A 26,355-nucleotide genomic window follows, 5' to 3' on the forward strand; every position below is an offset into this window, starting at 1 on the left:
TATCTTCCAATGATGATGATGATTGTTGTGGCCTTTGGAATGAAGGGGGATTTGCTTGATTCTGGGTATTTCTCCATGAAAAGTTTGGATGATTCCTCCAACCTGGATTATAACTTTGAGAGTATGGATCATTTCTTGGACCTTGGTTGTAGGAATTTACCAACTTAGCTTGCTCTTGCACAAATTCTGGATATCCAGCCCCAAGTGGACAAGCTGTGGTAGCATGGTCATGAGATTCACAAATGCTACACACTTCCTTCGGAGGGCTTCTTGAGTTTAATGCAAGAAGAGCATCTAGCTTTTGTTCCAGTTTTGAAATCTGCACACTAGAAGCATCATTAGAACCACTAATAACACGTTTACCTCTTGTATCCGTATGTTGGGTCTCCATTGCTATCTCCTCAAAGAGTTCGTACGTTTCTTCTGGAGTTTTGGTTTTAAAAGAACCACCTGCAAAATTGGTGACTATATTATGACTAGAAGGGGTTAGTCCTTTATAAAACATACGCATTTGAAGCTTCAATGGAATCCCATGATGAGGACATTGGTTGAGCAACCCATTGAATTTCTCCCATGCTTCACAAAACGATTCATCATCTTGCTGTGCAAATAACAAGATCTTGTCCCTAAGCATGTCGGTCTTTTGCGTGGAGAAGTATTTTTCCAGGAACTTCTTTTGAATGGCAGACCATGTAGTGAGTGAACCAGGCTTCAAAGAATTCAACCAATACTTCGCCTTATCCTTTAAAGTGTATGGAAACACTCTCATTCGAAGTTGATCTTCTGTCACACCTGTCAAGGGAAAAGAACTCACAACATTAAAAATATCCTTTATATGAGTCAATGGATCTTCATTAGGTAAACCATAAAAGGAAGGCAGCATATTAAGATGAGAAGATTTAAGCTCATAATTTCGAGCTACAGTGGGCAGCAAAATGCTTGAAGGAGATGCTGGAATTGTTGGGATATCAAGTTCTCCCATGAACTCAATGGCAGCCATCATTTCTTCTTCTTCTTGGTCTGAACTTGCTTCCGAATTTGAAAGTGAAGAACCGGGAAGTTCAGTGTGGAGGGCAAGACTTGTAAATGTAGCAAGAGCTTGCTCTTTTGCAGTTGACAACTCCCTTTCTAGACGATTCTGAATTTCAGAGGTCACTCGTCTGGGTTGCAATGATGGTCCTGCGTTCAAAGATCTAGAACGTTGGAACGAAGACCTCACTTGTTCAAGTAATGGATTTTTAGACATAAACTACCTGAAACAGAAAATTAGATTAATTAGAAACACTAAAAAGAATAGGGTAACCTTGGGCACATAACCAGGGAAGAACTTTCGTTCAGTCCCCGGCAACGGCGCCAAAATTTGTTGTTAATAATATGTTAACTCGCAATTGTACGGGGCAATTAGTAGTATAGCAAGACAAGTACGAGGTCGTACCCACGAAGACTGAGAAGTTCAAATTAGTTATGTACTTTAGATTACCAAATTCAAGAAGTTAGGAAGTTAAATCTAAAACAGAATTTAAAGCAAGAGTGAGTTTGAAAACAAATGCAGCAAGATTAAAATGAACTTTGAAGTGAGAATGCTTGTGATTATAGAAAGAAATGAACAAACTGAAATTGCAACGGAAAGCAAGTAAACAAAAGTAACAAAGGGTGGTTTTGAAAGTTAAAACACAGGTTTGGAGACTAGGGCATTCGATTCACCATAACAATTCAATTCTGGGTTATAAAGATTCAAGTAACAAGTCTAATTCAGATTCAAAGATTGATTCTAGCTAAAGTATGATTAGGCCATGGTGTTTGGTCCTAACCTTGTGTTCCTAATTCCCTAATTTGATCATTTGTTGTCTAACCTAAAATTAAGCATTAGGAACCCATTAAGCATAGAAGAACATTTTAAACAACCAAGTATGTATCTAATCCCTGTTGTCGAATGTCCATACATACTCTTCCTATTCATAGTTCAATTCGAATTAAAGCATGGTGTATACTCTTAATTCAAACCAAGATAGTTAACAAACAAGTTCTAATGGTGATCAATCATTCAAACAAGCATGTTAACTTATAAGCATAATGAATAAGAACATGAATCATGAATCAAACTTGAAACTCCAAACTTATAAACCCAGAATATTCATGTTAGGTTACATCGAAGCCCTAGTTATGGATTTAGCTACTCATAATGGAAAAGAGACTTGAACAGAAATGAGAAAACATAATGAATGCAATAAGAGTAGAAAAACCCTTTTTCTGAAGTTCTTGTGGTGTCCAAGGCTTCTCCAAGTGCTTCACCACTTCTAATGCTTCTCCAAGAGCTTCCCCACTTCTAGAAAGATGTATGAAGGATATGGAGGTGATTTGGGATGAGTTTGAGTGAGTGGTGATGGCTAAGGAAGATGAAATTCGTAGGGAAATGGAATAGAAGTTTGCTGGAGTTGTTTTGGTGATTGTTGGAGTGTTTGGGATTGTGAGAGTGTTTGAGGATGGTTGGAGTGAATTGTGGGGGTTGTGAATCTCAGGATTTGTTGTGTCTTGAATGTGGAATGGATGTGGTATTTATAGGGAGAGGGGAGTGATAAATCTGAATTCAATATGGCTAATGCATACAACACTTGCATTATAAAAGATGAATTGGTTGATGCACTTCACTAATGCATACAACACTTGCATTATAAAATCTGAATTGGTTGATGCACTTCAGCAATAAATCCCACCAGCAGCCCTAGCTCATCTTCATGTCACCATGACCAAGCCTCCAACCAGCTACAATAGCTCATGCCTAGCTCACCATGACCAAGCTTCCAACCAGCTCATCCTGAGGTCAGCATGACCAGCAACTTCAAGGGCTTACAACTTAGGCTAGGCTGAATCAAATGAAAACTTTAAGATGTCCATTGTGAAGTTCAGAATGTGTATGATCCAACCACACAAGTAATGGCCCAATCCAAGCTCGGAGGAGGAAGTTAAGGCCGAAACAAATTGCTAACTCAGTTTGCTCGCTGACAAAATCCATCCTGAGCATGGTTCTGTGTTTGCTAGGTGACGGACTCCAGATTTATCCAATGGGGCTGAATTTTGGATATGTTATAGTACACACCCATTGGAACAACTTTCATGAAGAATGTTGCCTCATCCGAGCTACGTAGGTTGCTGAAACAAAGCTTGCAATATGACCTACGGAACTGGACTGGCAGGGGGCTGTAGCCAAAATGAGTTTGTCTTTAAGCTCTTCTTCTCTTCATCCAAATTAGGCCTTAACATGCATGAATTGCATGAATTATGCTCTCTTGCTCTTTTGGCCTACAAAACACACAAAGGGAGGCAAATAACTCAAAATTATAAGAAACTAAGCAAAAGAAGTAAGTAAATTGGGCATGTATATGTATGAAATTATGAGCTTAACACACACCCCACTCCGCATCTGTCATGGTTGTTGGCTTCTTCTCCTTGCCTCCCATGACAATGCTAAGATTTTGTTGTGTAAGGGCTGACTTCATCCTCCTTTGCCATAGAGTGAAGTTCTCCTTCCCTGTGAAAGGCTTCAACTTCACCTTCATGGTGACAGATTGTGGTTGTCTCTGCTGCAAAGAGCTACCTCCTTCTTCACCTTCCTTGTCACTTACCATCTTCAACACACTAGCAACTTGCTGCTCCAACTCAGCTCTGATACCACTTGTTGTGAATTGAGCACAAAACTCAACTCACCCTCCCCTAATGATCTTGTTGTTGATGGACTTTGTGACACACACAAGAATGGATGAATCACACACTCACACTTGAGAAACCAACCAAGCATAAAGTGACACAAGTATTTTAGAGGTTCAGCAATTGCCTACATCCTCTAAGTGATCCCCTTGAGAAATTCACTAATGAAAGAATAAGTTACAACTTTGGTTTACAAAGAAACCCCCTTAGAACTCTATTCTCTCCCAAGCTCTCTTTTCTCTCTCACCCCTTGCTCAACACTTTGATGCACTTGTGAATACTCTCACACACTTGGTGTTTCCCTCCTTGGTGTCTAGACTCTCAAGACCCAACTCAGCTCCTATCTTGAACTGATTGCCCTCTCTCTCTTCCTCCCTTGGTGAGATAACCTCCCTTTGAACACAATAGCTCCCAGCTACTTGACAACTTTGAGATTAACCACACTCTTGCTGTCTTGCTTCCTCTTCCCTTTAATACACAAGCCTTTGGACTTAGGAGAAGGCTCCATCTTTTCCTCCCACGTTCTCCCCTTGGTTTCCAGACTTGGACCACAACTTGGGCAGAACAAAGGCTAGGCATTGATAGCTGCAACTTCAGCCACCCTATATAGAGCCATAAGGTAGGTACTCCTTGAAGCAAGTCAACAAACCTCATTCAATGGTGTTCCAGCTTCTCTAGCACGTTGCTAGACTTCCTAGAACCCATAAGACTCCTTGGAAGCTCGAGGGATTAGGTAGGGAACCAACACATGTGAAAGGAACCTGAAAAACGCGTGGAAAAAACGAAACAGCACTGCGGCGACCGGTCGCGGATACATTGCGACCGGTCGCTGATACCTTTTGGATACCTTGCAACCGGTCGCTTCCTGCGAATTCTTCAAACTTCGAATCTGCTTCAAAAAGACCGGTCGCAAATACCCAGCGACCGGTCGCTTCCTCCTTCACTTGCATACTTAATGTGAGCCATTTTTCCAACAATATTTACATGTCTCACTTTCTGTAACATATATAACACGTACAATATAACAAGAATGTATCTATCTAACTTGGAAGTTGAGTGTCCTTATGCAGTAGGCAAACAAGAAGGCAAAGAAGAGTGTGAAGCCAACCAGAACCCCAGCCACTGGTCCCATGAAGTTTGGATCAAATCCATAATGATCTTCTATGTACCCTTTCACAGTAGGGTCAGGTGTGATCCCAGGTGCTCTAATGGTGTCCTCAATATCACCATACTGCGACACAATCAATCCATAGACTGTCCATGCGACTGGACAGATCCAGTAGTACCAAACCCACCACTTGGGTATTCTCTGAAAATTCCAAAGTTAAAGAACTTCGCGTTAGCATAAGTTCATAACGAGTTTCGATTACTTGGTCACCATTTTGGTAATGTTAACCAAGAAATCACATGAGTTTTTTTATAATTGAATTTGAAAGTTGGTGCTTGTGAGAAGAAGAAAACTACTACTTACTGGTCTTGGTATGAAGAAACCCGAGAAGAGATTGAAGACCGAATAAAATGCTGCTGCAAATATGGCTGCTACTTGGTGGTTTGGTGTGATGGAAACAGTCATCATTCCGTAGTATGTGAAGTAAAGGAATGAGAAGAAGTTGATGAAGAAGAACCAGAAGAACTTTGCTGCTGTCCATTGGAAGCTCACCATAGCATACACTATCAATGTATAATATGTGGTTTGAATAAACACATATGGTATTTCAACAATGACCTGCATGCCATATATATGGTTTTATTTGAATCAGTTAGATTGAGGTGGACAATTTGATAGCACAAAACTATGATACAATTAATAATGTCTTATGAATTGGATGGTTAATTTGTCTAAAATGTTAGTTACTGTAAACATATAAGGCCCCTCACTTACCTGTGCCAGTGCATAAGGTAGTGCAGAGTACATCCCAGCAGCTCTTTCTCGATAGAAAACTGTTCGTTCAATCGCAACTATTGGCTGAACTGTTCCGCAGTTATCGATTCCAACGAAAAGCACAGCAGCATACATAGCCCCAATAATCATGGAAAGATCAGCTGTGCTTTCTCTGAATATGGAACAAAGACAAATAGCTCAGTAATTGGTGTATGTAAACTCTCGAAGGCATTTTTCTGCAGCAAAAAGAGCCTCCCTACTTGAAGTTATGAACTAGTTAAGTGGGAGATAAGCGCATACCTTTTAGTGCCAACCTTCCAGAAAATAGTTCCAAGCAGAAGTGCAGCTACCAAGGTAAAAAAGAATCTAACAAGGTTATAATCAGGACTTCGCCAATAAGTCCACCACTGCTTCCAGAGGCAAGACTTGAACTGCTTCCATGATGACTGAGAATACTGAGTCGTAAAATAGAGGTCTTTTGCTCCTGCTGGTGGTGTGCTCAACTCCTTTACTAAAGCTTTGTTTCTCCTGGTCATAGAGAAGAATTTATATTTCGGAAAAGTCAGCCAAATTCTGGACCCTACAAACTATTAGTATTTCTAAACTTTTTGGTTTGTTTTTTACTTACTGGTGCAAGGAAGATGATTTGTAGTGTTGAGCAAAGTCCATTCTAAGCCGAAGCTCAGTTGATACCGAGCTCGCCTCTAGCATCCATGTGGCTGGATTATACTTCTCTTTGATTTTTGTCACACCAGGAACTGCCTGGAATAGATCAAGGAGTATGGACTTAGATAATACTGCATTTGTTTATTTGTTTGTGCAACATTAAGAAAATGAAAAAGTTTCGGAAGGCAAAATACCTCAAAATATTCGACAATCTTGTGAGAATTGCGGCCCAAGGGTCCCGAGTAGATAACTTGTCCTCCTCTCTTCATCAGTAGCAGCTCATCAAAGGCCTCAAAGATATCAATGCTAGGCTGATGAATTGTGCAGACAACTGTTCTCCCTGTGTCCACAGTGTTTCTAACAGTCCTCATAACAATGGCAGCTGCCCTTGCATCAAGACCTGATGTTGGCTCATCCATGAAAATGATTGAGGGATTAGCAACAAGCTCAACTGCAATTGTTAACCTCTTTCTTTGTTCAGTTGACAACCCTGAAATTCCTGGAAGCCCCACTAAAGCATCTTTGAGACCGTCTAGCTCGACTAATTCCATCACTTGATCTACAAAAATCTGCAATTATCATAAAACAAAGAGCATGCAGTTTCAGAATTTAAATAATCACGCTATGGATTGTTCAGAGAAGTATTGCAAGGCATGATTTTACCATCTTTTGCTCATTGTTGACTTCTTTAGGGAGCCTAAGGAAAGCTGAGTAAATCAGTGACTCTTTGATAGTGACTTGAGGTGAGTGGATATCTGTTTGTTCACAATAACCAGAAATTCTTGCAAACGTTTCTTGCTTCTTAGGGTACCCGGAAATTCTAATGTCCCCTTCAATATATCCACCAGTCTTTCTTCCTGCTAAGACATCCATCAAAGTTGTCTTCCCAGCCCCGCTGACCCCCATTAGAGCAGTCAAGACCCCAGGCCTAAATGCACCAGTTACTTCACGAAGTAGTTGCAGCCTGTCCTCTGCCACTCCTTCTTCCTTCATTTCCTGTTAGTGTGAAGTAAGTTAGCAAAGTAGTGAAGTTGAAATATAATCTGATGTTTCAGGTGCATAAATAGTGTAGAGGGAAAATAAATATCTCTTACTTGGGGCATGTCCACATAGTAATTAACACTGTCAAAGGACATTGCAAGAGGAGTGAAAGGTAGAACCATTCCTCTCTTCGGGGCAACACCACTGGCGATTTCAAGAGACGAATCAGCATTTCTACTTAGTTCATTGGCATTGGATCGACTGCTCATTCTCCGGATTGTCATTTCTCCTAAAAGATTTTTAGTCCAATAAGAAACTTGGATACCAAATTATTTTCACATTTCAATTGCCAAGAGTTCTGTTTCTTACTTGAGTTGTTTCCATCAGTAGAAGATAAAGATCTAGAAAATGAGTCTTTCTTTGACGGGGGCCTTCTAAGCCTTGGTTCTTCCTTTGATTCTTCTTGATCTGCCTCCATTTCGTTTGCCACTTCTTCGGATATTATGGCTTGTGGCTTTCCGGGAGCTAGTTTATTGAAACAAGATCATTAAAATCTTCACTTTGAAACAACAAATAAAAGAAGAAAATCCATGTTTGACATAAAAGGAATGTTGATTCTTACCGTTTAGGTACATAAGCGCGAGCGTATAAATTACGTTGAAGAGAACTGCAAACCCAAGAGTAGCGGCAGCCCCAATCCAATACCAGTTTTTGTCAGGGTAAACACCAAAGTTATTTAGCACTGCCACACCCAAGCTGGTAACATTATCTGAAGCCTGCAACACAATGAAGTCCATTTTAGAATCTAACCTTTTTGTTAAACAAATCTAGCTCATCAATGATGCATGCAAGGAAGAGCCTTGTATGGCATACCAGTTTGTTCATCCACCTCGGAGAATACATTTCGTTTACAGTCATAGCATTGAAGCCATATGTCATAGGTGAAACCCAGTATCCCCAAATCCACCAGTTGGGAATTTCACCTGTGAAAAATGAAGCAAACTCATTGATGATTCAGTGAAGTACTAACCGTGCTCATCTTTTGTAGGTTTTTGACTTCTTTGACAACTACATTCAATATTCAGTTTCATGCTAACCTCTAGGAATTAAGAAACCTCCAAGCATGAAAACAATGAGCACGGTGAGAGACCCCCCCGTGTTCGATATGATGATGGTCCTGCAGACTCCTGCAATAAGCCTAAACATCCCAGAAGCCATTTGTTGGAGCAAAAATACCAACAATAGATGCTTGAAAAACCTGCAAATATTTTGACATATTCAAACTCAGAGTTTCTTGAAAAACCGAAGACATAAATGAAATGAAGCATACAAATTTTGTACCTGCTAGCTTCTGGTGCAAATCCAATGGTGTAATATGTAATGGCAATCCAAATAGAAGATTCCAAGATGGATATAGGAATCCCAAGCAGGACAGATGGGACAGTGAAAGTCCAAGCAGGGTGGAAGAGTAGGTCTCTGTGCTTGTAAAACACAGGGAGCCTTGCAATGGTCAAAGAGAGCTCAGCAAAACCATTGAACATGTTAACGATCATGACAAATATAAGTGCACCAACATAAACTGCTGCATCCTCTTCATTCCTAGTGTTCATTTCGGTCCTCAAGAAAACGGTGGAGGCTATAAATGCACCTATTATAATTTGGACCGTCTTGAAGATGTAGATGAAGGAGTTCCTCTTCATGAGCAGCCATTCTCTGTCAAAGCAGGCCTTGAGAAGCTCCATTTTGGGTATTGAATATCTTGTGAACACAAGAGCTGCTTTGTGGCCGCGAGGCTTGTCGAAAGGGATTGAGAGCTCATTTTCGAGCCTCATGCCCACATGGAAGCGTTTGAACCTGTTTGCAAATTCTGTGACTGATACGTATCTGTATTGCTTCCTTCTGTCATCCCAATATTGTTCTTGGTCTTTTCTTGATGTAACCTGAGAAAGTTTAACACAGTTATGGGTTGGAAAATTGGCCCATCAAAATTATGGATTTAGATTAGTACAATTTCATGGGCTGTTAAAACTGTTCAAACCATTCAAACCGATCCAATCAAACCCGGATATGTTTGATTCGTTTTTACACTAAAAGTGTAATATTGAACCGAGTCGAACCAAATTGCAATTAGTTTAGTATGGCTTATTTAGAAATTGTCTAAACCGAATTAAGCTGCCATATTTTTTTAAAATTTTAAAAATTACATTTTCTTATTTGGTATCATCGTTTTACTAATTCATCTCAACATTGATATTAACCTTTTAATATTTAAAATAAAATAAAATCACTAAGGCATTCGTATTTGAATGACATCTCTCTCTAAAGAATTGCTTAATTGCTTAGAAAGTGAACTAACTTAACCAAACCAATCATTAAATGAATTAGTGATTATTTTACTACATTTAATTCAAACGGGTATGTTTCATTATTCAATATGTGATTTGAGACCTAAACTAAACCGAACCGAACCAAACCACAACATGTGAACTACTAATCACAACCTATCATATTTATTAAGTGAGACCTATCAAGATTTTACCTCTTGCAAGAAATCGGCGGTTCCCTTTCGCTCGGGGCATCGAAATCCACAGCTCTCAAAGAACTCTAAAATGTTCTCACGTGGGCCCTGGTAGACGATCTGGCCTTCCGATAAAAGGATGATGTCATCAAAGAGATCAAACGTCTCAGGAGCAGGTTGGAGTAGGGACATCAAGATTGTGGCCTCGGTGATGTGTACAATTTGTTGCAGGCACTTCACTATTTGAAATGTCGTGGAGCTATCTAGACCCGTTGAGATCTCATCCATGAACAATGCTTTAGTAGGCCCCACAATCATCTCACCTTTATTTCACCATATTAATTTGAGCTTGTCAACACATTGTACACGCACATAAATATTTTTTAATACAAGATAACATTTACGGAAAAAAAAAAAAATTGCGCATATGAAGTTTGTACGAAATATTTAGTTTATAATTTACAATGACTCCTAATTTGAGAATATCATTTTTAATTTTCTTAAAAAACTTTGACAGTATGATAATAAATTTAATTAATCAATAAAAAAACACAAAGAAAGACCTAAACAAATTTAACGGTATGATCAAAATATACATTAGAATGTACTTATTAATAAATTAAGGTATTCCTTTTAGGATTGATATTGGTCCATTAGGGTATTTGAATTGATTTAGCAACAACTTTGGAAAGATGAAGGAATTCGTAAATTATATTTGTACCATGTAAGTAGTTAAATTACTCTTTTTATCGTTGGAATTTGGAAGAGTTCACAAGTTTACTTCTTCACTCGCCTACTAATAATAATAAATAGTAGTTAAATTACTCTTCAGAAAATATTTTCCGTCCAAGAAAGACCCTTCAAGACTCAAGAGGGATAGTTCTATGAAGAAAAAAAATAAAGAGGGGTCCCTTTTTCTTCATAAATTTTCAACTACAATAGTTAAATATAAAATATTTTTATTTTAATTAGATTGGGGGATCCTATAGAATAATTTGAGACATGCTTTTCTCAAAGTCAAAGAAAATTCAAAGTGTAAGAGAGAGGACCCCACTTTTGTTGGTAAAATCAAAAGAAAAAACGAAGGTGGGAATTGACCTGTGGTAACTCGTTTTTTCTGCCCACCAGAAATCCCTCTCTGCATCTCATCTCCAACAATTGTATCCTTGCAAATATCAAGCCCCAAAATCTGTTCCAAATTCAATCCAAAATCATTTCAGCAATTACATGAGGTCATGCTTCATCACTATTTTAATTAGCAAGACATTGTAAAGGGTGTTTTAGTAAATTGGTATTAAAAAATGGTTGGTCACCAACCAAAGTGCAAAGAAGGGCCCTCATTATCCAAGACTCTGTTTGGATAGACAGCAGCCAGCAAAGTAGGTTTGTGAGGAGAAAATTTTGACAAAAACAAAAACAAATTTGACTTGGTATTGTTGCCTTTCATGATTTGGTTGTGGAAAATCTCTTCGTAATTAATATGAAAGCAGAACCAAGGCAGACACTTTCTTTCTTTTTTTATCACCACTTTAATATTTAATTTGAAGATAAAAAAGAAATAATTAAGAAATACTTACTTTTAGAGTATAATCAGTAATGAGACTGCTCTCAATTCCTCCCAGTGAAACAGCCTACAAAAAAATTAAAAATAAAATTAGATTACACATTAGACAGAAATTCTCTTATGCGAATGTCCGGACGTTGGATACATAAATCTTATGACTATACATATTATATACCTTCATGAAAAGGTCTAGTTCTGGCTCTGGAAATATTCCAGCGGCCTTTTCTCTTCTAGCAAGCTCAGAAAGAAGTTCTACATATATAAAACCCAATGAATATAATTTAAAAAATTATTACGAAATTCATTTCCAAAATTACAAATGAATAAATAAAGAGAGCCAAATTTGAGTTTGAGTTTGGGTTTTGGTGACTTACCATATCGAGTACCAACCCCTTGGCACCTTGCTGAAAAATCTAGGGTTTCTTTGACTGTCATAACTCCGATATGAACATCATTTTGGCTAATATATGCAGATGTCTTCTGCGGCACAAATTCATTCAGCCTGTACCCATTGTAAGTGATTTCTCCTTTAACCTGTTCAATATTTAAAAATAATAAATAATTTTAAAAAAAGTTATTATTATTATTCTAATAAACCCTATTTTATTAACAGTGTCTTTTGACTCCTGACCTTCAAGTCTGGGTCCAATTTCCCAGCTAGTGCCAGCAAAAGGGTTGTTTTCCCTGAGGATGGGGGACCTAGTAAAAGAGCCATCCTACAACCCAAAAATAAAAAAAAATAAAAAAAAGTTACAAAAACCCTAATTAATCAAAATCAATAACTAATGACCTCATCTAATTATTAATTTGGAATAAACTCCTTATTAGTTACTTTAAACCTTACCTTGACGGTTTAATAATGCCAGAGGCATCTTTGAGAATTGTTAAATTTGTTCTCTTAGCCAGTTTAATCCCAATTAAGCCAAGAGCTGATTCTGCAATGTTCCGAGCAACATTTGGGAGGGTGGGAAGAGCTCTGGTGCCTACATGGCAATCGGCTTCAACGGTCAAATCCTTAAACCTAACTTCCACTGTTGGAAGTCTGATCCCAACCCTGAAATCAATTACAACACATGAGCAAATTAATTAACTCATAATTACTATGCTCCAATTTGATTCCCTTTGCAATAAAAGAGCAGCCTGAAAGTTCTTTTCTTGACCTAATTTGTTTGTCCCTTAAGAAATTAATGAAAGAGACACAATATTAAGCAACCCTTGACAATGATACATGCATGATGGAATATAAATCCCAGAAAACAAAACAATAAAATAAAGTTAAGATCGGATATAGAACTCATAAATTAGTATTCGGCTTGCATCACAAGCCTTCTACTCTGCTTACCAAGACAGCGACTTAAGCTAGTTTTTGTTTTTCACATCTTCATGTTCCATTTGGCCTCTAACCAAGGTCAAAGAAACGATAAACGAAAGTGATCAATGGTAAATTATGTATGAAAGCGACTATGCGATTAATTAATTAAATAAACTTAACCATATCTAAGTAGTGATACATGGATGACATTGTTGATGCATCATCAATCTCTCATGTAACAAATTCTAAAGGCCGAACACGTCTACCCCGAAATGTTACATGACTCACAAATATTAGTGGGTCCCGCATCCATTAGTGCGAGAGGCATACGCATTGCATCTGTTTCATTAAAAAAAAATTGTTTTTAAAGAACCTTTCCTATTGAGAGTAGCGATAATAATATACTAAACTTTTTTTTCTCAATTATGTCTCTTCTCTAGCATAAGTGAAACTACAAGTGAGTTCCACTTTTGTGAGAGATGTGATTATTTACTCGACGAGTAAATGTTTTAATATGAGTTATTGAAAATAGTTTTCTACTAAATATCAACAAAAAGAAGAGACGAGTGAGATAGAAAAAAACAGGAATATACACCCGGTTGCACGTAAGTTTAATCGTGGTAGAACTTACTTATCAATTCTACTTCTGAACTTTTTCAAGAACTTCTCATTGTCTTCCTCTGCAACCTTAAAAATCCTGTCAATGAAATTTTGACGTTCGTTTATGTCGAGCTTTAAAACATCAACCTCCTTATGCACCACTTTGTTGTTGTTGTGTCCTTGAGGTTCTGTTTCCACATAGGACTTGATGATGCTTGTTCTTAGCCGATTATATGTGGGCAGTTTCTCAATGGCTGCCCATTTCAGAGCCTCTTCATCTTCATCCACGTGGCTGTTTCTCCGGGAGTTCGAGGCATTCGCAAACACTTCTTCCATGCTCCAACTTGCTCTGCTAAAACTCCTGCTTATGCTTCTGCTATGGCTATGGTGCCTCTGATGTGATTGTGAACCTTTCACTTTCTCTGTTGCGTCCATTTTTGACTTACCCTTCTGAAATGTTTAAAAAGAAAAAAACAGAATTTAGCAAAAATGGAATAGCTTGATGCTCTGTTTGGTTTCTGAGAAAATTGAAATTTGGGTTTCTAAATAAGGAAACAGAATACCTCAACTGGGTTCAACACCAAATTCTTGGTTTTAGTTGAAGGGGGAGTTTTGTGAACTTTTCTTGCCAACCAAACAAGGGATGAAGAACTTACTTATTTGGTGTTTGTTGAGTGACAAGGGGGGAAGGGGTTTGGTTTCTCTCCTTTGGAAACTGAACAGGAAGCAGAGGAAATGGGTTGGTGGAGTTTGAAAAATTATTCTCTTCACACTTCCCCACTTTCTCAACTTTATTCTTGGAAATCAAAATCTCTCTTTCTTTTTCTCCCTTGCCAAAAGGGTGAGATTTTGGAAATATGAATAGGAGGACTGGTGTGATTTGTTCCCTTTGAGAAGTTTTGTGGGTATTTATACATGCACAAGAGGTTGAAATAGTCAATATTATATTTCATTATTGCCTTGAATAGTATTCAAATGTGATCAGCCGTACCCACTTTCTTTCCAATTTATTTTGAGTCATTTTGTGGGCTCCCCATATCAGACGTACTCATCTAATGCCATGCCATTGGCACATGAGGTTTGGTAATTTAGTGACACCCAACTACCCATGTAAATGGTGGAGATAAATAAATCAAAATGGCAAACATAATCCTATAAATCAAAGAGTTTTATCGTCATCAACGCTCGTGGATCAGTAGTAAAAAAATTTTATTTACAGAACTATATTGTCAATTTGATTTTTTAGGCATGCTAAAATTAGTCGCCTATGAATCAAAGTGACAATATTATCTTTTAAATCAAAGAATTTTACTCGCATTAGTCATCCAAATTACCGCATTATATTGCTTCTACATGTGAATAGTTGACAAATTTAGAACTTGGCTGGTGAGATGAAGACTATACGAAGACTAAGACTTTTTTAATATATTTTTTATTCATATCAATATTAAACTTAGAAACCCAATGCAATTTTGCACAAAGATTGTCACGATGCACAAATATTTAAATTATTAAAATACAATACGGAGTGAGCAGGTGCTTATCAACAGAACCTCTCAACCAAAACTATATATACATATTTTTTTTGAAAATATACATATATATACGTACAAATAAGCTAACACCTAGTTAGGACACTAGAATTTGGATCACCAAGTAAACAACTAACAATTAAATAAATCTTTTTATTTATTTATTCTTCTTCTCAGATCACCAACCCCACCCAAATATATGTGGGAGTTGTTAATTGTTAAAAGGACCACTTGGGTAGGCCGATAGGTCCAAATAAGGAATAAGGTTTCGGGGTGTTTGTTTTTAGGTCCACCTTCACCTTCCCGCAATATTTGTATATACTAATAATATATATTGCAAAGAATAATAATTAAAATTTGTAGTGGAAGCTTGGCACGCCATTTACTGCATTGTAAACATGTCTTTCTCAACTTCTTAAGCATACTGTACTGGCAGTGCTATAAATATAAAGTATACAGCTTTATTTCCATTTTTTCCTCAAAGTTTCATGAAGCAGGAAGAGTTTTTTTTTTCTTCCTTTAGAGCTGTATGATTGTGTCATTAAAACATTTGAATTAAACATTTGTTCCTAATTGCACGCATTATAAGCCACATCAAGTCCACATTTGACAACAGACAAGCTGATTGCATTTTCCAAATTACAGATACACTTATCTCCTTTTATGAAAGTAAGAACTTTTTACTTTTTTGCCAATTACTGTTTGACATTTGACATATATGTGGAGATTTTCTTTTTGTGTTTTTGACGAATTATTTTCGCATATATGTCAAACTGTGATCTGTAGGAAGTAAAAATGTCATTTTCTAAGGAAGGAGGGAAGTAGTGTCCTTTACCGCTCGAATATTTTGTACGTAGTATATGCATGACATTGTTTACTCTTGTTGGAGCTTTCATTCCGAAATATATTAATATATTAATTATTTTACAGAAAGTCTTGGTGACTTTGAAATTATGTGCACAGAATGTTCGATTATGTGTCATCTCCTCAATTTATATATGTATTTCTAGTTTTGGCTGGTAAACAAGAAAGGACTTAGTCTACAAATGTCACCATGAGACTTCTACCTACAAATGTCATCAGGAGACTTCTACCTACAAATGTTCACAAATTCCAAATATTTATTATTATTTTTCTCTATGGCATCATAGAAATCTTTTTCCATTTACCTCAAGGATTGATTGGTCTTTTTCATAATTTAAAGCGAAAGGCCGGTAGGAAAAATACCGATTGAAATAAATAAAAATACTTGCCTCCTTTTTTGAAAGTATGAATTCATATTTTTCTGTCAATCATGATTTACAGGAAAAGAGAGAGGATTCTTCTAAAGTATCCTTAGTAAAAACGTCATTACATACTGAATCAAAAATATCTGAACGTATCAAATCAAAAATACCTGTTTGACATTGTAACTTGAAAACCATATACCAGACCTCTGAGAGTTGATCAAGAAAATGCTCTCTTTTCTTTCACTCAAAGTTATTTGACTTTGATATGTCATTGCTGTCTAGGTACATGGTAATGGTGACGATTCTTGGTTATTGTGATATTTTGTGTTGCATTGGTGGTGTAGTAGGACAAAAGATAAATGAACAGGCCTATAGAACTGTTTTGGATTGTAACTTGGGAGGGCCTTTGAAAGTTATCGCCGAATTGCCTGAGTTATTTCTGTCGAGGGTAACAAGGGTGGCTATGCAAATCATGAATGATGTGCCGTTGAAATTTCTTTACGTGTGCATGTGCTGCTATATACATTGTATTGTAGTTGATGTTGCTGATTCTAGAATGATCTCGTTGCAATGTTTATCTCTCATCAAAATAGATACTAACAAATATTGTCTGAAGTACCTACCTGTGTGATTATTATTTGAGATACTAAGTATATACTGTTTGGCGGTTCAGGATGGCTCCTGTAGGGTAGTTATAGGGTCAAGTGGCAATGGAGAAACTATAACGGCGCTGCCTAATGAAATGGAGGCAGTCGTACCAAGGAAAAATGATAAGATCAAGATCATGGGTGGCTCGTTACGCGGTGTCACTGGTAAGCTGATTGGTGTGGATGGCACAGATGGAATTGTCAAGGTGGATGACACCCTTGATGTTAAGATATTAGACTTGGCTATTTTGTCAAAACTAGGCCAATAGTAATTTGTTGGGAACAAATAAAATTTCAAAATGTAAATTATTATTGATTTTTCTAATTTTTCTAATTTTTGGAAGCAAAGATCCAATTGAGTGCTCTCTCTCTCTCTCTCTCTCTCTCTCTCTCTCTCTCTCTCTCTCTCTCTCTCTCTCTCTCTCTCTCTCCCCATGTGAAACTGATTAAAAGATCAACCCCTGGTCTATAGTGAGTGTGACAACTGTTCTCTTTTTTTTTTTTTTGGTCGGAACCATGAGGTGGTCCTGGATGGACCCCAACTATGGGTGGCACCTTTAAGCCTTAACCACAACCCAGACTAATCCCCACTCACACCGGATCGGCCCCTAAGAGGTAAAGTATTGGCCAAAATGGTGACTCCGTACGAGAGCAGGGATCGAACCCCTAACCTCTCTTAAGGAATGAGAGTGCCGAACCACTCACACCAACCACCTTGGTTGACAACTGTTCTCTTTCAATGCAATGCTAAGCGCCCTTTTAATGAGACTTTTGTTTAACTTCTAGCCTATTCATCAATTAAGAAGGAAATATGAGAGGGCAGACAAATGGAAGGCGAAACAAAATGAAAACGAAGACACAGAACCCCAAAAAGAAAAAACTAAAAAAACAATTTTAAATATGTTCTCGTCATCTTTCTTTTTCTCATATGTTCCCATTATCACTCTCAAAACAACAAAAATAGATTGATTTGCAAATAACAGTTCTGGTTTTACCTGTACTTGGAAATCGGAAGTACCTTTCTTGGTTTTAATTTGTTGTTTCACTGGTTTTAGCTAGACTTGATAGAGATTTATTTCTCCTACACATTGATCAATATGGCTGCTCAAAATTGTCAACAGATATTGCAAATTAAGTGCATTTTCAAGGCTGTACACATCAAGGGGCAAGGGGAGGTTGAATAAATTTATTTATTTATTTATTTATTCATTGAATATATACACAGAAACTGTCCAACAGAAGCTCGGACATAAACAGTATGAAAAGAAAAAGAAAAAAAAACAGATTCGCACACTCTCTTACATTACATATGCAGACCAAATTTGAAAATTTTCAAAAAAGAAAAGACGAGTAAAAAAAAATGAAAATTAGAATGTGCGGACACAAACATCAAGGATGAAGCTTTCATTCCTCCATGTGGATTATGCATCGAAGACCTTCCCCTTTAAGCATGTAATCAAATGCCTTGTTGATTTCTGAGAATGGGACTTTGTGGGTGATGAACTTTTCCAGCTCAAGTTCCTGCAACATTGTGGGAGTTTCCAATTCAATTGATGTGTGTGTTGTGCGGAAGCGTCAACCAATTGCGAGTGAAAAATAAACAACAACTGGCAGGAGATAAATGGAACACAAAACAACACCAACAAGAACACCAAGATTTATACTGGTTCGGCAATGCCTACATCCAGTTTGGAGACGACGGAGTAATTCACTATAATCAAAGAGAGTATACAAAGTGTTTATCACTCAATAAAACCCAAAGCCCCAAATACACCCAAGTCTCACTCTCACAACAATTGAAGAGAAAACAATAATACAAAGCAAAGAACAACTAGAGAGAAATGTTTCTCTCTTTGGCAAGATGCCTTCTTTGCTATTTTCCTCTTCTACTCAACACTTGGTGGGATGCTTCAAATGGAACCATTTGCTTCCAATTTATAGCCAAAGATGCAAGAGTGTGAATGCAAGCTTCAACTATTCATTTGTTGGCTACCAAACTTACCAATGGATGGCTACCAAACAATCCACCCTTTTTGACCTCATAGTAAGCCAACATTTACTCACATGGGCAACTAACTTTGACTCACATGGGTAATTCCAAAATTCTTCTACATTTGAGCCAATTTCCAACAATCTCCACCTTGGCTCAACATGTAACAAACTCTCATAGTAACACTCCCAATGGTCGTCTCCCAATCCCCCAAGGGGCAATCAACAAGTTTTACGAATTCCAATCAAGTCCAAGCAATGCTTAAACTTGAACAACGAAACTGGCTTCTCCAACTTATCAAATTGCTTGTACCATTGTCTTGGAGACTGCTTCAAGCCATACAATGATTTCTGCAATTTGCAAACCCAATTTTCCTTTCCAGCAACACTAAAACCTTCTGGCTGAGACATATAGATCTCCAAATCACCATGTAAGAAAACAGTCTTGACATCAAGTTGAGCCAACTCCAGGTCAAACTGCGCAACCAAAGCCAACAAAATACGAATAGAAGAATGTTTTACTACCGGAGAAAGTACCTCATTGTAGTCAATGCCTTCCTTCTGAGCATAGCCTTTAGCTACCAATCTGGCTTCGAATCTTACATTATCCTTTTCCAAGGATTCCATCTTCTTGGCATACACCCAATTTTGTTGCTGTGGAGGCTCTTGGGTAGGTGCCTCCTCTTCATCAGACCTTACTGGAACAACTGGAGTTTTTAGTAACTCCACCTACTTTGAACTACTCATGGTCTTGGTAGCTTCAATTTCACCTTCATGCTTGTTCTGATTAACCATAGCAGTCTCATCAAAAGTCACATCTCTGCTTACAACAAATTTCTTCTCATCTGGACACCAGAGTCGGTATCCCTTCATGCCAGTGCTAAAGCCCATAAACAGAGCTTTCTTTGCTCTTGGATCCAACTTGCTTTCCCTGACATGGTAGTAAGCAGAACAACCAAATATGTGTAAATACTTGTAATCAGTACAAGGTTTACCAGACCATACCTCCATGGGCGTTTTGCCCTCGTTCGCAGCAGCCGGCAACCGATTAATGAGATGGCTTGCATAACTAATTGCCTCAGCCCAAAACGCCTTGCCTAATCCAGCATTAGACAACATACACCGAACTTTCTCAAGCAAAGTACGGTTCATGCGCTCCGCCACCCCATTTTGTTGCAGTGTCTCCCTAACCGTGAAGTGCCTCACAATACCCTCATCTTGACAACCTTTCAAGAAAGGATCAGACCTATATTCACCACCATTGTCTGATCTGAGAGTCTTGATCTTTCGATCGCTTTGCGTAATCATCTCTTTACACTTCAGGAATATCTTCAAGACTTCATCTTTACGCTTCATGGTGTACACCCATACTCTTCTAGAGAAGTCATCAACAACGGAGACCAAATAATGGCAACCTCCCCAAGGTGCATTCTTGGAAGGTCCCCAAACATCAGTGTGAACATAATCTAGAGTGCCATTAGTGTGGTGAATAACGGTATCAAATTTCACTCTAGTTTGCTTACCAAGCACATAGTGTTCACAAAATTCCAATTTGCATGCCTTTGCACCCTTCAATAAGCCTTGCTTCACCAATCCTTGCAACGCTTTTTCACCAGCATGCCCAAGACGCATATGCCATAACTCCGTGGTGTCTGTGCTATCTGCGTCAGTAGCTTTGGTGATAGCTGCTCCACCAATAACTGTACTCCCCTGCAAGAAATACAAGTTATTTCTTCTTGTACCTTTCATCACCACCAATGCCCCGTACACAGCGTTAAGAACTCCACCATTCATGGTGATCTTGAGACCCTTGGATTCCAAAGCTCCCAATGAGATGAGATTCTTCTTCATATCCGGTACATACCGAACATCACTCAATTCTCTGACTGTTCCATCATGCATCTTCAAACAGATTTTGCCTATCCCTTGTGTTTTGCAAGCATTATTATTGCCCATCAAAACAACTCCACCATCCAGCTCATCGAAGCTAGAAAACCATTCCCGTATGGGACACATATGATAGGTACAACCTGAATCCAAAATCCACTCCTCGGAGTGACCATCAGCATATGAACTAGCCAAAGCAAACTCGAAATCATCATCTCCAGATTTTGCAACATTTGCTTCAGACTCCGCTTTCTCCTTCTCTTTGTTCTTCAATTTGGGGCAGTCTTTCTTCCAATGACCCTTTTGGCGACAAAAGGCACATTCGTCTATGGCAGGAAACTTTCCCCGCTTCCCAGATTTTCTTTCCTCTGTTCGACCCCTTACAACTAGTGCCTCGGTTTGTGAATTGTGAGTCATCTGGTCCTTTTTACGACACTCATGATTCACCAATGCCGCAGACACCTCCTCAAGTTTCACCTCGGATTTTCCATACAACAAAGTAGTTGTCAAATGATCATAATCATCGGGCAATGAATTTAACAAACATAGTGCCTTATCCTCGTCAGGAATTTTCACATCAAGGTTTGCTAAATCAGCAAGTATTTTATTATAATCATTGAGGTGTTCGTGCATAGAAATACCTGAACGATATTGAAATCGGAAGAGTCGCTTCTTCAAGAAGAGCCGATTTTCTGCGCTCTTGGTCATATACTTCTCCTCCAATTTCGTCCATAACTCCTTAGCAGAAGTTTCCTTCATATACGGGTATTTCAACTCCTTATCAAGGAATGATCGAATAGAGCCACAAGCATGAAGATTAAGTCTCTTCCACTGCTTATCATCAATTTCTTTGGGTTTATCCTCCAAAACAATATCCAACTCTTGTTGATACAACACATCCATAACTTCACATTGCCACATACCAAAATTATTAGAGCCATTGAATTTATCAACCTCTAACCTTGTAGTAGCGATAGGATGTCTATTGGATGTAGGTGCCGACGAAGACGATGTCGACTCCTTCTCCTTCACAAGTTCGTCTTTATCTCCAGCCATCTACTCGGCACTGTTCACAAATACAGCACTGTTCACAGATACAATACTGTTCACAGATACTATAGCAGTTCACTGTTCATGGAAATGTAGCACCGACACTATTCACAGAACTGTAGCTTCGACGAATTTTTCACTCCTACGAAACCCCAGTCGAAAACTGGAGCTCTGATACCACTTGTTGTGCGGAAGCGTCAACCAATTGCGAGTTAAAAATAAACAACAACTGGCAGGAGATAAATGGAACACAAAACAACACCAACAAGAACACCAAGATTTATACTGGTTCGGCAATGCCTACATCCAGTTTGGAGACGACGGAGTAATTCACTATAATCAAAGAGAGTATACAAAGTGTTTATCACTCAATAAAACCCAAAGCCCCAAATACACCCAAGTCTCACTCTCACAACAATTGAAGAGAAAACAATAATACAAAGCAAAGAACAACTAGAGAGAAATGTTTCTCTCTTTGGCAAGATGCCTTCTTTGCTATTTTCCTCTTCTACTCAACACTTGGTGGGATGCTTCAAATGGAACCATTTGCTTCCAATTTATAGCCAAAGATGCAAGAGTGTGAATGCAAGCTTCAACTATTCATTTGTTGGCTACCAAACTTACCAATGGATGGCTACCAAACAATCCACCCTTTTTGACCTCATAGTAAGCCAACATTTACTCACATGGGCAACTAACTTTGACTCACATGGGTAATTCCAAAATTCTTCTACATTTGAGCCAATTTCCAACAGTGTGCATAAATAAAACTAGTGTAGCACTTACACAGCAACTCATAACATAAAATTGAAAAAAGAGCATCAATGAAAATTAGCTTCAGCTTTAGCTAGCTTACATTATTCATGTACTTCTCCACAACAGAGGGAATGTCGGATCGAGGCTTGTAATTTCCGAAGAAGGTACCCTTGAGAGTCCTCTCGTTCAGAAAGTTCACGGGATGCGTCTTGAAGACAGCCTCTTTGTGTGGTACTCCCACAAGAACAGCAACACCCCAACCCTGGAGTAGAATTTTTGTGTTCATCATAACAAGATCACATCAAAACTTAAAAGAGAGAAACATGGAGCCAAAGGATTAGGAACATACATCATGGACACATTCAAACGCAGATATCATGGCTTCAACATTTCCAGTACATTCAATGCTTCTGTCCACTCCTCCATTGGTCAGCTCAGCAATCACCTAATAAGCAATCCATAAGAAAGCTCTTTAGAAACATGTTTAAGGAGGTACAAGGGAAACAATGTACAAAAAGAATCCATGCCAGTAACAAACAAACCTCTTGAACTGGCTTTTTGTGGTCCTTTGGGTTCACAAATTCGGTTACGCCAAACTTTTTTGCTGCAAACAATCAAGTTAAAATTCAGAGACATATGGAGAACATTTGCAAACATGAAAGTCAAAAAATAGAAGCAGAAAACACATCTACTTCTTATGCATTGTTCTCTTTTCTGATCAAAGGAGGCTTATTGCAAGTCAAGTATATATCCTGAAATGCCAGATACTTTCCCAGAAATAAACAATTTACTTTCAGGAATTATATATCTCACCCTCTTCAAATCTGCTGGAATTCAAATCAACACCAATAATTCTTGAAGCCCCAGAAATCCTGGCTCCTTCAGCAGCCTGAATCAGAAAACCATTTATACATTTATTTTCCATTATACACATAAACATACACCTAAACAAGCAGTGAAAGTGTCACATATATAAATATATGGCAGATAGCAAGAGATAAAGAGACTCACTGCAAGGCCTACAGCTCCCAATCCAAAAACAGCAACTGTTGATCCCTTTTTCGGTTTTGCAACATTAAGAGTAGCTCCCAGACCTGAACATATATCCAGATAATTAGAAAATAAATTCCAATTAAACATTAAGCAAAATTCCAATCATACTTGTATATATGGATACCTGTGGAGATACCACAACTGAGGACACAGACTTTGTCCAGAGGAGCCAAGGGATTGATCTTGGCAAGGCAGCCAACATGAACAACAGTGTACTCACTGAAGGTGGAAGTCCCAACAAAGTGGTATATTGGCTTGCCTTTAATTGAAAATCTTGATTTCCCATCACTCAGCATCACTCCCCTGTCAGTGTTTATCCTGAGGAGATCACACATGTTGCTCTCTTCTGATTTACAGTGAGCACAGTCCTTGCATTCCCCTGTGAACACAGGCAGGACATGATCGCCTGCTTTAAGATCCGTCACGCCTTCACCAACACTCTCCACAATCCTAATTTGTAAACACCAGGAAATCCACATAAGTTAATGCTACACTATACTATATGGTTTCCTAGCTTCTGCTAAATTGAAAACAAGTTTGATAGAAATTTACATACCCTCCTGCCTCATGACCATAAATTCTAGGAAACAAAGGGTTTTGTCCCTGCAATATAGAAAACCCAATTCAGATTTTGTGTGCTATATTTGGTTCTTGGCTTTCATGATCATAAAGAAATCTTGCTTAGGAGGAAAAAGAATTATATAAAAAATATAAAAAAAGCACCTTGGCTTCCCAGAAGTAGACATCAGTATGGCACAAAGAGGTATAAAGGATTTTCAAACGAACTTCATTTGTCTGTGGTGGTGCTACCTCAACTTCTTCAATCACCAGTGGCTTCCCTGCTTCCCATGCTACAGCAGCTACATAAACAAAACCAAAACCAAAAACCCTTTACTCAATAAATCTCAGAAACATTAAAAAAAACAGCAAGCAAGATGATTCTATAAAATAGACAAGCCATCAATTTCTATACACATGGTTGGTTAGAGTATGATACCTCTGCAGCGTATGACCTGTCCAGCAGTATTAGAATTAGACATTCTTCCTCCTCTTGGTTACTGAGAATCCAATGAATGCAGCTAAGAACTTGAAATTGAAACTCTGAGAAAGCTTTGTAGTAGTATGTAACAGACTTGTAACTTTTAAGAACAGTGTTAAGTTTCTGGTGTGGTTTGAAATAAAGGCAGCATGTGTAGGTATTTATACATCATCCCATAAAGAAAAGAGGAGGCTGAATTAGTCTAATTTAATAGATAAGGATATTGCTGCGTGATGTTGTCCTAGAACATTAGACTTTTAACAATTGTTAGTTCCAATGGCAAAACCAAAACCATTCCTTGATTTCAGTTGTTAGGAATTTAGTCCCTGGTTTTACAGGCTGGTTTAGCGAGTCTCCAATCAGATTAATTTTCATAGATGATTATACATAACTAAATAAAAATAGAAAGTTGCTCGATTATAATATAATTGGAGGACTAGTGGTTTTGTCATCTTTCGTTTTTTTTTTTTTGGTTCATAAAGTTTTGTCATCTTTCTGGTTTCTATAATAAAAATAACCGCCAATGACAGAAATACGAGAATTAGTGGTGGTTTTGGTATTGGACCGCAGTCCCCTGTTTGGTCGATTCATTAGTCATAAGAAAGAAGTATCAAAATAAATATTAAGCAACTTGTACCAAGAAAAAATTAAATATTAAGCAACCAATTACAGTAAGCGTAGGCTGCGTGGCTACACTGTTATGTCATCCTTTTAATATGCGAGACTAAAGTTAAAAATGCTGTCGCCCATGAATGATGCAACAGAACTTGTTGGATTGACATTGAACCACACAAACTAGGACAAATGAACCAAGAGGCACGAGGCGGTGGAGTCTAGTCTAATGAAAAAAGGAATGGATTTGTAGACTAGTGGTTTCATGTTCGAATTCTTATGACACATTGGTAATCCGGAGGCGGCATGAGGAAGAGTTACTCATAAAACGAGTTTGTTGTCATGATTGAGAAATGTCAATAATCGAACTCACGTTTTTTACAGTTGTCATTTGACTTGGAAAGAAAGAAACAAGAGGCACAGTAGTCATACTGATAAGTCCCTGTTTCAATTTTTCAAACCCTGTTTTGATAAGAATAATTCTCATAGCGTAAAGTCTCTCGCTAGTGGGTTAAAAGATTACTGGTTTTATACATTTTTTATTTATGATGGATTCTGATTCTTACGTAAGCACATTAAACTTGGAAAGAAAACAAGCAAACTTGGATTGTTAATGGTTTTACTTTAATGTCACAATACCCTTGCATTTGGTTTCAGAACGGAAATGCTATAATGAGGGGGTTTTTGGTGAGAGAGCCAACACACATCAAAGGCCATAACAAGCACAAAAATCATAACATGTCCCAAGTTCATGGCACACCTAGAATTTGATCCAACTTAAACCTAGAAAAAGGTCTAGAGATGTGCCGTCGCGGACGTGAGGACTGAAAGACAGCCAGGACAACACCACCATAGCCAGAGTTGAGGGAGAAATCCGCCAACCACAATTGACTACACATATTTTGAAAAGACAAATAATATCGTGATAATTCAGAAATTTTAATTTGGCCATAGTGAGAAGGTCTTTTAAGTAAAACAAGAGACTATTGAGATTTTTTTGTTTTGTTTGGATCGAGAGAGACTATTGAGACTTGAACAAGATAAATGCTGGTTGAAATTGACATTAATCTTGAACTGATGCATAAGTGAAGACTTTTAATCAGCATTGTTTGTTGCCAACCCTAATACTTTAAGTCTACGATGGCTACACATGTGTCTATTTGGGATTCCGAATCTCTACATTTAGTATCGATGCATTTACACGTAATTAAAAAAATCTAAACCATTGAATTGATCCAATGAAATTTAATTATTCCACATCATCATAATTGTATTAGATTAAAACTCCTCCTTTTGCACCTTATCATTCACTCATCTCTTCCTCTCCCAAAAG

The 26,355-nt window shown here is 38.0% G+C and overlaps 2 protein-coding genes and 1 non-coding gene across 3 annotated transcripts; 1 reads left to right on the top strand and 2 right to left on the bottom strand.

Annotated features, from left to right (window-relative positions):
- The first annotated feature begins 527 nt into the window (after positions 1–527).
- LOC148291114 (small nucleolar RNA R71) lies at positions 528–634 on the top strand. Its single transcript, XR_015827176.1, has one exon. It is a non-coding gene; the product is annotated as a small nucleolar RNA R71 (small nucleolar RNA).
- A 1,488-nt stretch (positions 635–2,122) lies between these two features.
- On the bottom strand, positions 2,123–14,094 carry LOC110773430 (ABC transporter G family member 29-like). Its single transcript, XM_088245212.1, has 23 exons — positions 13,792–14,094; positions 13,260–13,678; positions 12,161–12,370; positions 11,948–12,032; positions 11,691–11,850; positions 11,492–11,568; positions 11,330–11,383; positions 10,851–10,941; positions 9,774–10,075; positions 8,576–9,174; positions 8,332–8,492; positions 8,108–8,217; positions 7,857–8,010; positions 7,604–7,759; positions 7,348–7,523; positions 6,917–7,249; positions 6,448–6,822; positions 6,216–6,349; positions 5,888–6,115; positions 5,588–5,759; positions 5,177–5,431; positions 3,410–5,014; positions 2,123–3,300 (listed from the first exon to the last, which is right to left on the bottom strand). The coding sequence occupies exons 2-22, from the start codon at positions 13,661–13,663 to the stop codon at positions 4,742–4,744; spliced, it is 4,509 nt and encodes a 1,502-aa protein (XP_088101338.1). The 5' UTR covers positions 13,664–13,678; positions 13,792–14,094; the 3' UTR covers positions 2,123–3,300; positions 3,410–4,741.
- A 3,712-nt stretch (positions 14,095–17,806) lies between these two features.
- Positions 17,807–24,692, bottom strand: LOC110773415 (alcohol dehydrogenase). Its single transcript, XM_088245526.1, has 10 exons — positions 24,369–24,692; positions 24,095–24,231; positions 23,928–23,974; positions 23,496–23,821; positions 23,330–23,412; positions 23,132–23,207; positions 22,861–22,922; positions 22,668–22,763; positions 22,419–22,580; positions 17,807–18,157 (listed from the first exon to the last, which is right to left on the bottom strand). The coding sequence occupies exons 1-10, from the start codon at positions 24,409–24,411 to the stop codon at positions 18,041–18,043; spliced, it is 1,149 nt and encodes a 382-aa protein (XP_088101652.1). The 5' UTR covers positions 24,412–24,692; the 3' UTR covers positions 17,807–18,040.
- Between the last annotated feature and the right edge of the window lie 1,663 nt (positions 24,693–26,355).

This window comes from Prunus avium, chromosome 8 (assembly GCF_965620075.1).
Source record: "Prunus avium chromosome 8, drPruAviu1.hap1.1, whole genome shotgun sequence".
NCBI classification, from domain to species: domain Eukaryota; kingdom Viridiplantae; phylum Streptophyta; class Magnoliopsida; order Rosales; family Rosaceae; genus Prunus; species Prunus avium.